The following is a 12,919-nucleotide window of genomic DNA, read 5'->3' on the forward strand; positions in this document are numbered from 1 at the left end:
AGACTCTCACCTGCACACCTATATTAACTTTTCATGAACCACTTTGAAGTACAGTGCAAATTCAAAGGAATAATTTAATAGTGTTGCTTAATTTAGATGAGCCTTCCAGGCATAGTTGGGATTTAACTATACTATATTGCTATCCCAAAGAATTCTTTTTTAGAAAAAGAAAAACAAAAAAACCTTTTCACTGTCAGTGGGATGTTTTCAGAGTAAACAGAATTTCCATTCAATAATTCAAGCACGTTTTGTTTCATGTCAGTGGTTGCAATCCCCACAATGTCCTATCACTTATCCCACATCCTCCCTGCATTTCCATTCCTTCTTTCCTAACTCTGCCTGCTCATCGCTGTCAGCCTCTGAACATCTTGTTACCTCCACAGGTATCTCTGCCATAGCGCCCTCTAGTAAGAAAGCCATTCCACATGCGGTTGCAGCTCTACCTTTTGGGAACAAGGTAGCTTTTAGAACACACCTTAGAACACAGTGGTCTAAGAACTTTAGGACAAGAAGCCCTGCAGAATTCTAATTGATCCCATTTGCTTAGGCAAAAGTGGCCGGGGCTTTTTGAGGCGCTTTTATTTTAGCTACCTGCTGGTGCAATGGGTTAAATGATGGGCTACCTGCAAGGTGGTTCAACACCACTAGCTCTTTTGTGGGAAGATGAGGCCGTCCACAGCCACAGTCTCAGAGCTGTGTATAGCAATTCTCTTCTAGCTTGTGAGTTGGAATGGACTCAAGGGCAGGGAGTTTGGTTTGGGGGTTGGACTTACTTAATATTGTAGAGAAAGAGAGTGGTAACTCTGCTGCAACTGACAAGATACATGGGGGGACTGAGGGAGAGAACAAAGTCTAATTTTCATTCAGAAGTCTTCTCTCCCTCCATAGGTGTGACATCTCACTCAATGTGTGAGTGATGAGATAGTGACTGGTCAGTCACTAACACTCAGAAGAGCCTCCCCCCTGCTTTCTACCTTTTAGTGCCACCTGGCAACTATCCAGATCCTAGAACCATTGACTCAGGCACCCGGGCCGCACTGCACATATGGTGGGAGCTCACAGACCATACTTGCTACACACTGAATGATAACACTACTCAAGCACACACTCACGCTTCTAGATGGGGTGCGTATCTTAGTTGCTTCCATTTCATCCTCTCACCCCATGTGACCCATTTCAAAATGGCTTCCGTTGACGTATGCCACTGGAATTGCTTGTTCGATTTGTCCAGGGCCTCTATGGGACATACACCTGGTGAGTGTTTCTCTGTCCCCCTCGGCCTACCACTAGCATGTGCATTCCTGTCTTTGAGAAGCTCTCTTCTACGGGGTTAGCTGTCCATGGTATGTGCCAGCTCTTCGTCTCTACGGAAGTTAATGGAAAAGTAAATTGTGCTCTCCCCAAATGTTGCTGATACATCCTAACATCTATGCTTCTGGTTAAAATCTCATTAGGGAATGGATTATTTTTGTAATCTTAATAAGAGAGTTAGTATAGGATGTGGCTTAAATTATTCTCCTTTGAGGTATAAAGGAGATTAAACAAGTATGTGTGTGTGTGGGGGAAACAGAATAGAGATAGGGGAAGAGATGTCAAGTTACATGAAAATGACAATCACAGGAGCAAAAACTCAGAAGAGACAAGGATCTTCCTTTAGAGCTGGCAGAGACATAAGAAAGATGTCCCCTGGTTCCAATGCCCTGAACTCAGACTTCTAAGCTCCTAAACAGTGAGAAAATATAATCTCTTGTAAGTTTTCTGTTATACCAGTACTAGATAATTAATATAGTCACAATGCAGTCTCCCAAGACCTATCTTGTTTCTCCACATTCTTGGCCCGAGGGTCTTAGGTGTTCACTTGGGTTTGACAGCTATTTCTGTGCTACTAATGGAGCCCTCGTGGCACTGTAGGTTAGATGTTGGGCTGTTTAACCAAAAGGTCAGCAGTTCAAGCCCACTAACCACTCCAAGGAGGAAAGATGGGGCTGCTTGTTCCCATAAAGATCTACAGTTTTGGAAACCCTCTCCAGGGTCATAACTAACTAGATGGCAGAGAGTTTTGATTTGCTATTCTACTAATATGTTCTCCTCTCTGACACACTCCGCATCGGTCACACTCCTTCCATATCCGCTTGTCTTGAGATCTTCGTTTGAACGTGGTGAACATATAGCCTAACAGATAACTTTGGGTTCTTTTTACAGCTCAAGTCTGTCTCCTTCCCTTCATTTTTCACTGTCAGCCTTCCCTATTGAAACAAATGGCACCATTATGTATCCCGATACGTCATTTACTATTGGAGAGTCACTCTTGATTCCTTTCCTCTTCTTAATTTCCATTCCTACTGATTATAGTCCAAAACATCTCTCTTCATTTCCACTGCCACCTCCTATAGGTAACCCCAAGGTCACCACCATCAATTCTAATTGACTCCTCTTTAATCCATTTGCCACTAAGCAGGCAAAAGTGATCTTCAAATGTGAATCGGGCCATGCAATTTGTCTAGCTTAAAACCGTCGCTGTCCTGGACACCCCTCCTCTCAATGTTTGTGACTTGCTTCCTTCAGGTTTTTGCTCAAAGACCACCTACCTCATTAGAGAGGCTTTCTTAATTCATATTAATGTGCCACCTTGTTTACTTCTCTCTCTTTTAAAAAAATCATTTTATTGGGGGCTTGTACAACTCAACACAATCCATATATCCATGCATTGTGTCAAGCACATTTGTACATTTGTTGCCAGCATCATTCTCAAGACATGTGCTTTCTACTTGAGCCTTTGGTATCAGCCCATTCTCACCCCCTCCCATCAACCCGTGATAATTTATAAATTATTATTTTGTCAGATCTTACACTGTCCGATGATTACTTTTCTCTTTACCCTGATTACGTTTTCCCCATAAAAATTTATTTATGTCTCTATTGTCTATCCCCCTCACTAGAATGTTGATTCCCCAAGGGCAAGAACTTTATTTTATTCATGACTGTGACCTTCTGCTTCTTAGAAAAGTATCTTATACATAGAAAGACATAGAAAAAGGCCTTGCACTATGCACTACGCTTCTCCTAGCTCACTCTGCTCCTTCCCAACGGGATCCCTCAGTTCCTTTGACACACTGTTCCTTGATCTGAAATACTGGTGGCTTCTCTCAGCATAGCTGGGTACGTTCTTCATTCTTTGGAACTCAGCTTGAATGTCAGTTCCGTACGGAGCTCTTACCTTATTATTCTACTATCAAGTAAACTCCCATTCTCTTATTTGATATCACTTCTTTTTTATTTCCTTCACAGCAACTTATAATTTGTAATATTTTATTGATTATTGTTAGTCTGTCTTCGATACTTAAGATTCTTTGACAACTGTGATCAGTTGCCTAGCACAATGCTTGGAAGTAGTGGGCACTTAATAAAAACATGTCTGTCATATGAATGAATACACATTTTAGCAAGGGTTGCCTATTGAGGTAGAGGATTATGACTTTAAAAAACCAAACAAAATAAAAACCTGAATCCTTGATATTCATGTGACAGAGCAACCAACGCTGTTGAACATGAACGGGGTACTGCTTTAATAATATGGCAGTCCCATCGTATTGCTTTCTGGGTAAAGAATAAAAGTAGAGTCTCAAGTATCTAACATTTTACTCCCAGACCGCGACTATATAAGTGAATGAGCCACTTTGTTCTGTAGATTCTTAATTGAACAGATGATAGGAGTATGGCACGGATATTATTAAAAGACAGAAGGAAGGCAGGGCAAGCTTTTTTGTGGATGAACTTCTAGAATGGTCCCAGAATAAAAGACCAGGTGAATCCCTGGAGGATGCTTACCAGTAAGAACACACTGCAGATACTGCTGTGACTGGTTGAGGGAACAAACGACTAGTTCTGAGGCTCTCTCCACAGGAGCCCTGGTGAAGCTTGGACAAGCCTGGCACTGAGCAATGCGAGGACAACAGGCAAGCCCAACAGCTGCTCGGTGAGAGAACAGAATGAGCCTGACGAAAGTGTTTTTCTTTTTAAAGGCTATCAGGCAGACTGTCCCTGCTGACGGTTTTAATGGCAACATCTACAAAACGGTCAAGGTAGAAAAGGTGAGGGCTTTTCCTTTTTAAGGCAGACAGCTACTGCCATTGCTCAGTACCTAGTAGTTACCAAGTGGAAATAACCTGGACTCATCATAAACTGCAATACCCACAGATCCTGATAATTACCTGGCTGTAAGGAGATTAAACTGAGTGCCTTCTATCGGAGAGTGAAAATCTACTTATCTGCAACACAATAGACATGCTTAGATTTGGAGTCTCTTTTTTCGGCCCATCATGGTTCTGTCAGGAGAACTGGGGGAGAATTATTGAATGAATTAAGTACTCTTATGACATCTTTTATAATATTATTCCTAAGGAGCTCAATTTCTAGAGAAAAAGGAGACAGTGAGCTGATGTCATGAGTTGTACTGGTCTTATTACATGTCTCCGCATCCAGAAATAGCTGCTCTCATAGGAAAAAAAAAAAAAGACTTATTAAAGACTGAGAGGGGCATCTGGGACAAAAGACCTTGGCAAGACTGGGGTGTTACCTTGTAGCATAAGGTGTTTAAGCTTTGAACCAGTGGATGATTACATTTCTCTCTTTGCCAACACATACAGTCTAGGAACCAAGAAGGAAAGATGGGTCTGTGCTCTCTGTAATAGCCACCTTACCCCAACCCAATGGCATCCAACAGATTCTGACTCAGTGCAACCCTCTATAGGGTTTCTGAGGTTGTACATTTTCACGTGAGCAGTTAACCTCCCTTTTGTCTGGAAGAGCAGTCGGTTGGAATACCAGTAACCAGGGAACATTTTTTTGTTTCCTTTCCTGTTACTTTACCTCTGCTGGTTTGGAGGCTTTAATATCCAAGGGATATGACAATTTACCCAGAAGCAGAAACAGCCATGTGGTCATGTGAGGCACTCATAGCACATGTAAAGTGGGAACAAGCAAAATGTGGTCAAGCATGTAGCTTGGGATGTCTTATCCTGAATAAACTGAAGCACTGCTACACAATAACAGCTTGGGGAAACTCATATGGACGCCAGTGAAATCCTTGAAGGTGTTTGCTTTGATATATATTAAGCCCACTACCCACCTACCAGTTTGTTGTTTTGTGATCATTTGCATGGACTTTATGGTGCTGGTCTTTCAAATAATGTTACAGGGTCACGCACGGTGGACAGGTTTCATCAGACTTTCCAGATTAAGATCGATTTAGATCTGGTGACCTACTTACGAAAATTAGCCAATGAAAACTCTGAGTCACCATAGAATACGGTGGGAGATAGTACTGGAAGGTCAGTCCATAGGGTTGGAAGGCACTCCAAAACAACAACAAAAAAAGTGGCCACAAGAATGAACTTGAGTATGCCAATGATCGTGAAGATGGCACAGGACCAGGTAATGTTTGCTCTGTTGTACTAGTTGCAGTTGACTCTCTGGTCACCAATAAAAATAACATATATTAAGCATAAGCTAAAATCCAACTTTTAATTCCTCGGAATGTAGTAGATGGCTCTGATGGATTATATTAGGTGTTGATTAAAGAAAAAATAGTACAGACAACAGAGAGTAGGGAAACGTATGTAATAAAAAGTAGCTGTTGGGCCCAATGGTCAAGTGCAGAATCAAATATTGTGGCCCCTATCTTCCTTGCAGCCTCTTTTTCTTGTTTTCCCTTGTGATCTCCACTACTGAATATTGCATGAGTAGGTGGACAGAAACTTTATAATTTTGTCAGCTGGATAGGAAATACTGAGATGGGATTTCAAAAGAATCAAAGAGAATAAATCAATATAATAGAGATCAAGATTTCTTAGTGCAGGATGAAGTCAATGATGAGATGTTAGGTTCTCTCCCATTTGGGATGGAATGTGTGAATTTGAAGGAGAGTTGTTTTGTGAAAATAATTTTTTTCTTTCTTTTTTTATTTAATGAGAAGGTATGTGGAGAATGGGGTCTGAATGAATTCGGGGAGAGAAAAAAACTACAGAAGCCAATGGGTGAAAATATTCCCTTTGTCTGCTTCCTTATGGAGAGTCAAGCTCTGGCCCTCTCATGTTTCTGTCTTGAACTTAAAATTTGAGAGAAAGAGCCAAAGACTCAATGATATTTTGAGATTATCGGAGAAATGTGGAATAGAGAGCCCACTGCTATGGCAGCATCTGCCCAAGAACTTTCAAAGTCAAAGAATGTGCTTAATTATGAATATTAAAGGGAATTACTTTGGGAATTTCCTGAATTCGTATCAGTAATACTCTTGAAGGTATCTTTCTATTCTGTGTATTTTACTTTTGATTATATTTGGTTAAGAAGATAAATTGATAATTCAATTTGATTTTGGCAAAGGGCCAAAGTATAAAACAGAGCACATCTCTCTGTTCTTGTCATGTTCTTCTACTTTGCCTTTACTCCCCTCACCCCTTCCTTTCGCTCCATATCCACAGACAGATCTCAAGAGCATTCAATCTGAGAAGCATTTAGATGCTGCGCCATATGACACTGCACCCTCTTCCACAGCTACCACGGTCACTCTTACTGTGCCCACTTTCCTCCTTCACATGCTCAGGTTGTCAACACCGGAGTTCACACCAGTGCACTGCTGTCCTAACACAAAATAAAAATTTGATACTATGCAACAGGCATAGTCACTGAACTATATTCCAACATTTTGGAATATAACCATGTAAAAATAAAAATGTGAAAAAGGCTATTTGAAGTTAATTATCTAGGAGTTCAAAAATGGAAATACTTACTTGGTAAGTTTTGACAAATTCAGATAGAATTTATATAGTAATCAATTGCAATACTGATTTCTGAGACAGTTATAAAATAAAGCCTCAGTTCTCTTATTCTTGAGACATGATTGGTATAACTAAATACCTGTAAATGACCTGATTTCCAGTTTTTCAGTTTTAAGAATTAAAGTCCCTAAAAATAGCAGAAATCATGCAAGTAAATTCCATAGTTTCCAATGACGTTTGGTAGTGATAGAAAATTACATAATAGAGAAGTAATTTTATAAAACAGCTGAATTATCTATAGTCCCCAGGTCTGATAGGCTAAAATGGAAAACAAACAAACAAACAAACAAAAACCCCAAAAAAACCCCCAAGATAGGGTTGTACTACAGCTGGGAAGAGCACATGCGGTTCACATTTGATGTTAATCTGAGTCACACATGTGCTAAATGTACAGTCTCCATGCACTTTCAGCAAATATCCAAATATGTGTTCAACAGATATGTACTTTGTACCTTGACTTCAAAGAGAAGCCTTCATTTGGAACACTTTTAAGAATAAGACACGAGAAAATAAGAAGGCTAAATAGATGCTGCACATAAAATACACTGTCAATATCCCACAGATATGTTTCGCAGTATTTGACAGCTAAGTGAAGATACTAGTTTGGCTTTATAACAGACATACCAATTACATCATGTAAGGAAAACCTACTTTGACAAGATTATCAAATGTTTTGAACAAAAAAGCGTCACTCTGAGGAGGGATTTGGAATACACATATAAATCACATTGGAAAAGGGGAGATAGGAGGACCTTTCTGGAAATTCAAGTCAAGATGAGGGGAGGGGAGCATGCATGCCTCCGAAAGGGCGAGCACATTTCTGTGATAGGAAAACAGGATGGAGTAACTTCCCTTCGGGAAAAAACGCTTAACAATACTTATGTAGAACCCAAGGGAAGAATATGCCTGGTACTATGTTCCCAAATGATTACTTTGACCTGGTTTCTATCTAGACTTTGGCGATTGAGGCCCTGTTCTATGGATTACTGGGACTTTAGACTCTGTTCTTTTAAATGCACACACCACACTTCAAAAGCCACAGCAGAAGGACTTGATGTGGAAACCCCACTAAGGGAACTGGGCTTTATCTCAAACTCACCTGTAGTCCTTCAACTTAAGGTGCAAACTGCCCAGTATGAAAAGAAGCAGATGACTGCTATTCCAAGGGTACAGAACTGGCAGTCATTAGACTTTGGTTTGGATCTCTTTCCTTGAGGTCCAATGAATGGTGGGCTGGGGCTACCATATACTTACTATATTAATTCCCTCCTTGCTTTATTGTGACATGTATTAATCTGGTAAGTGTGATTCTGTCACTATCAGTAAATATTATTGAAAGTTTTGTCCTATCACCAATCCTCATTGTTTAAATGGTGTCCACTCACTAAGGGCTTAATCTAAAATTCAACAATCCATGCATTACAGTCTGAAGCTGGCCTATAGATTGTATAATTTCCTTTGTTCAACTGTGTTTTAAATTCTATACCATTGGCTAAATTAGTGACACTACCAATGGAATTACCTTATGTCCCAGGGAAATGATAGATAACATAGCATAAAATGATGTCCCTAAGGTAAACCAGTCTCTATGGGGAACCAGAGACACATATAAATCACAGATATATGAATGGACTTAGGGCTTGCACATAACTGTAACCCTAATCTAGGAACAATTAGTTCTTATGGCAAGGCTCTGCTTGGTGCTCACCCTCATGAAGAGATCGCTGAAGATATGGACGGTAAAGCAAAGTGTAGCGAAGAAACTAGATGATGCCAGCTCAGAAAGTCGGATGCCTTGGGTCTTATAGGCTTATCTTTAACAAGCAGCAATCTAAGTGAGGTTTCAACTAAGTCCACATGGAAGAAGTACACCAACCTGAGTGATCTAAAGATTCTAAATAATAAAATCCAAATCCAAAGGGGGGAATGCCATCAGAGCTTAAATGGTGAACACTTGGTTTGCAGAAGGCTATGCATGACAGCATTGCAGTTCATAGCATTGCTGAAGCCCAAAATCCATCTGCAAGGTCCACATTTACATTAAGCCTTCAGTGAAATCTCTCTGACCACAGCCGAGGGATGTTATCAGCCAAGCCATGTTAACAGACAGAGAACACTGCAAAGTTGATTATGTCAGACATAGTTATGTTAAAATGTAGTATCTTAACATTTGATCTCCCTTCTGACCTACTTAAAAGTGGCTTCCGTTAAAAAGAAAAAAGTAAAGGGGAAAAACACGTGGATTAAGGCTCCAGTGAATTTTCTCTAACCTTGCTACAATGCAGAGATCCTCTTTGTATATTTCCAAATGTCCATAATGTTATCCTGTATTTTTAGTATTAATTAAAACTAAATATAGGTAAGTATGTAATTTCCATTATAACAGCATACCTGACATATATGAGAAGTGGAGGTAAAATATGCTGCTTACCTCTATTTCATCCATATTCAACCACTGTTTTGGATCTTCTTCAGTAGCCAGAAAGGCTATCAATTCTAGAGCAGTCAGACGAGTTTGACGTCTTGATGAGACAAATATCAAAACAGGTTTGGCAGGTGAATGGCTTCTAATTGCTGTTTGAAAATAAGAACATAAATCACATAACAAAATCCGAATTTCATTACGATATGGGTACATTACAAATGTTGATTACAGGTACTCTATGGAACTCACAACCTGCTGGGCAAATGAGAACGCGAGATGCTGAGTACACCTGGTATTATTTAGGTTCTACTGAGTCAGCTCCAACCCAGAGACAGCTCGTGTACACAGAAGGGAACACTATCTAATCCTCTTATGTAAACTCTGTTTTAATTCATTTAACCTTCACACAAAAAACCATCGAGGCAGGTTTTATTCTTGTGCTCATTTTATGGGTGGAGAAGCTAGGTTATTGTTGTTTAAATTCACCCAAACTCAGTGCCAGTAAGTGGAGTCTGGCTCATTTTGTTGTTAGGTGCCATCTAGTTAGTTCTGACTCACAGCCCATCTCGTTGAGGGCTACCCTTTTCTTCATTGTCCCTCTACTTTACCAAGAATGATGTCCTTCTCTCTACGGACAGTATGGCTGAAGTATGTAAGACAAAGTCTTGCCATCCTTGTCTGTAAGGAACACTCTGGCCATACTTCTTCCAAGGCAGATTTGTTTGATATTTTGACAGTCCAACGTACTTTCAGTATTATTATCCAGCACCACAATTCAAACTCATCAATTCTTGTCTGGCCTTTATTCATTCAGTGTTTAACTTCCACATGCACATGAGGTAATTGAAAATACCATGGCTTGGGTCAGGAGCACCACAGTTCTCAGAATAACTTTCCCACTTTTCAATGCTCTAAAGAGGTCTTGGGAAGCAGATTTATCCAATGCAAGAGATCTTTTGATCTCTTGACTGCTGCTTCCATGATCATTGATTCTGGATGCAAGCAAGACAACTTCAAAGTTACATTATTCTTCATATAATCCAGCCTCTCTGGTTATTTGTTCAGGATACAGATTGAACAGGTGTGGTGAGAGACTACAACCCTGCCACACACTTTTTTTGATTCCAAACCAGGCAGTATTCCCTTGTTTTGTTCGCACACCTGCCTCTTGATTCTAATGCTTAAGTTCTGAATAAGCACAGTGAAGTGTTCTGGAATTTCCATTTTCCTCAAAGCTATTATAGTTTATAATCCATACAATTGAATGTGTTGGCACTGTCAATAAAATAGTACACATCTTCCTGGTTCTCTCTGCTTTCAGCCAATATCCATCTGACATCAACAATGATATCCCTTGTTTCAAGTCCTTGTATAAATTTTGATTAAACCTCTGGCAGCTCTCAATGTATTGCTGCAATTGTGTGGATTATCTTCAGCAAAATTTAACTTGCATGTGATATGAATGATATTGTTCTGCTCAGGGGGCCTAATATTATGTAGGGCAAAAAAGATTTAATAATGTCTGCTTTATTCCTCAGTAGCTGTTCTAAGCTACTGAGGAAGGAGAAATTTAAAGGCTGAGATTCTCCATTAAGAGCTTGGGTTGAGTTTTCTATTTCTGAGTTGTGTTTCTGACATAGTTCTGCTTGTATAAGCAATGGTGTTAGAGGGCTAAGTGGTTCTAGATAGGCCAGTAGGCAGGGTAGCTGATGAAAAATCTCTAAGAAGGGAAGGCCATGAAAACTTCCTCTGTGGATGTGGATAGTGGGGGAACAGGGCACGAACCCACACATGGGGAGGGTATAGTGTATATCTCCACAGGAAAGGGAGAGAGGGACCAGATCTCAACCTGGGGTGCCAAGCCTTGAGGGGAACATACCAGCAAGAAGGAGTGAACAGAGAGGAAATGAGGTCTGGCCCCAATCGCAGCTACCTGGAACCCCTCCCCAGAAGAATGCACTATCAAAATATATAGTATCTGGGGTCTTAAAGGCTTGAAGATAAACAAGCAGTCATCTAGCTGAGAAGCAATGAAGCTCACATGGAAGAAGCACACCACTTGTGTGATCATGAGGTGTCGACGGGATCAGCTATCAGGCATCAGAAGAACCCAAACAAACTACTGATGTGAATGATGGGGGGTCGGAGTGGAAACCCAAAGCCCATCTGTAGGCAATTGGCTATCCCCTCACAGAAGGGTCACCAGGAAGTGACGAGCCAGTCAGGTCGCAGTGAAATACCAACGAAACATACTACATTCCTCTAGTTCTTTGATGCTTCCTCTCCCCCCACTATCATGACCCCAGTTCTACTTTACAAACCCGGCTAGACCAGAGCTGGTAGACTGCTACAGATAAGAGCTCTTGACACACGGGATCCAGGACAGAAAAACGGGACATCATGAGGGTAGAGTGAAGGTGGGGGGAAGAAGGGGAGAAACGGGGAACTGATCTCAATGATTGTCGTATAACCTGCCACGCAGGGGGACAAACAGAAATGTGGGTGAAGGGGGACAGCAGTTGGTTTAAGACATGAAAATAATTTATAATTTATCAAGAGTTTATGAGGGTAGGAGGGTGGGAGAGGGAGGGAAAAATGAGCTGATACCAAGGGCTCAAGTAGAAAGAAAATATTTTGAAGATGATGGCGACATATGTACAAATGTGCTGGATACAGTTATACAAATATGCTTGACACAATGGATTGTTTTAAGAGCTGTAGGAGCCCCCAATAAAATGATTTATTTTAAAATGAAAGGAAAATTTCCTCTTTTATTTGTTCTCAGTTGATGGAAAAATTCGATTTTTCTCAGTTTGTTTTGCTTCATCTAACCAGAGGCTGTAACTTAGTTAACGATAGAAACAGGTAAAATTTTACACCAATCTGTAGTTACTTTTTGAAACACCAAAGGAAAACAAATAGCATTTTCATATGGTTACATTGCTAATTTCCTAATAACGTTTAGGATACCATTGCTGCCGCTCTTCAGGACCGCCTTTGCTCTCCTGAAGTTTGCTTGTGAGATGACCAAGTCCACGTCCTTAACTTCCACACCTGTCTTATCAACCTCTTCGTCACTCTCTTCTTGTATAGTTGGAGGCTGGTGGTGTCTTGAATGCTTGAGACAGCTTCACCTTGAACTTCGAATTTCTCAGCAGCTGCTAGCTGTGCTTGCTCAGATAAATCCTTGTTCTGGCTTTTCCCCAAAGCTATGTGGGTTTCTGAAGCAGCATTCTTGTAGACATCTGACTTTGTGATGACAAAGAGGGTAATCTTAGGATTTTTGGATAGTGCCTCTCGTAACCCCTGTAACTTCCCCAAGATCCAGTTTGGAGATAGCCTTGAGTGTCTTTGCTTTACTGATTGGTTCCTCAATTTGAGCTACTGCCACCAGCTGGGCTTGTTGTGTGGTTGCCTGCATGGAATCCTGCTCTTGGATCTCTGGTACTGATTCATCACAGTAAGAATCTGTTCCAGCATCCCCTTACAGAAGGGTCTTGGGGAGGAGACAAGCCAGTCAGGGTGCGATATAGCAACGATGAAAAATACAACTTTCCTCTAGTTCCTAAATGCTTCCCTCCCCACACCCCGCCCACATATCATGATCCCAATTCTACCTTGCAAGTCTGGCTAGACCAGAGGATGTACACCGGTACAG

At 40.7% G+C, this 12,919-nt stretch overlaps 1 protein-coding gene and 1 pseudogene across 1 annotated transcript in view; both read right to left on the minus strand.

Annotated features, from left to right (window-relative positions):
* Positions 1 to 12,919, minus strand: part of ASCC3 (activating signal cointegrator 1 complex subunit 3) — a 365,946-nt gene that overhangs the window by 117,831 nt on the left and 235,196 nt on the right. The window contains exons 30-31 of the mRNA XM_045294314.1: positions 9,268 to 9,410; positions 3,829 to 4,066 (exon numbers count right to left, since the gene is read on the minus strand). Of these exons, the coding sequence (XP_045150249.1) occupies positions 3,829 to 4,066; positions 9,268 to 9,410 (381 nt within the window). The remainder of the gene's footprint in view (positions 1 to 3,828; positions 4,067 to 9,267; positions 9,411 to 12,919) is intronic.
* Positions 12,197 to 12,919, minus strand: part of LOC105979365 — a 1,205-nt pseudogene continuing 482 nt past the window's right edge.

Source organism: Echinops telfairi, unplaced genomic scaffold, assembly GCF_000313985.2.
Source record: "Echinops telfairi isolate 266 unplaced genomic scaffold, ASM31398v2 ScPeMD7_3533;HRSCAF=4204_0, whole genome shotgun sequence".
NCBI classification, from domain to species: Eukaryota; Metazoa; Chordata; class Mammalia; order Afrosoricida; family Tenrecidae; genus Echinops; species Echinops telfairi.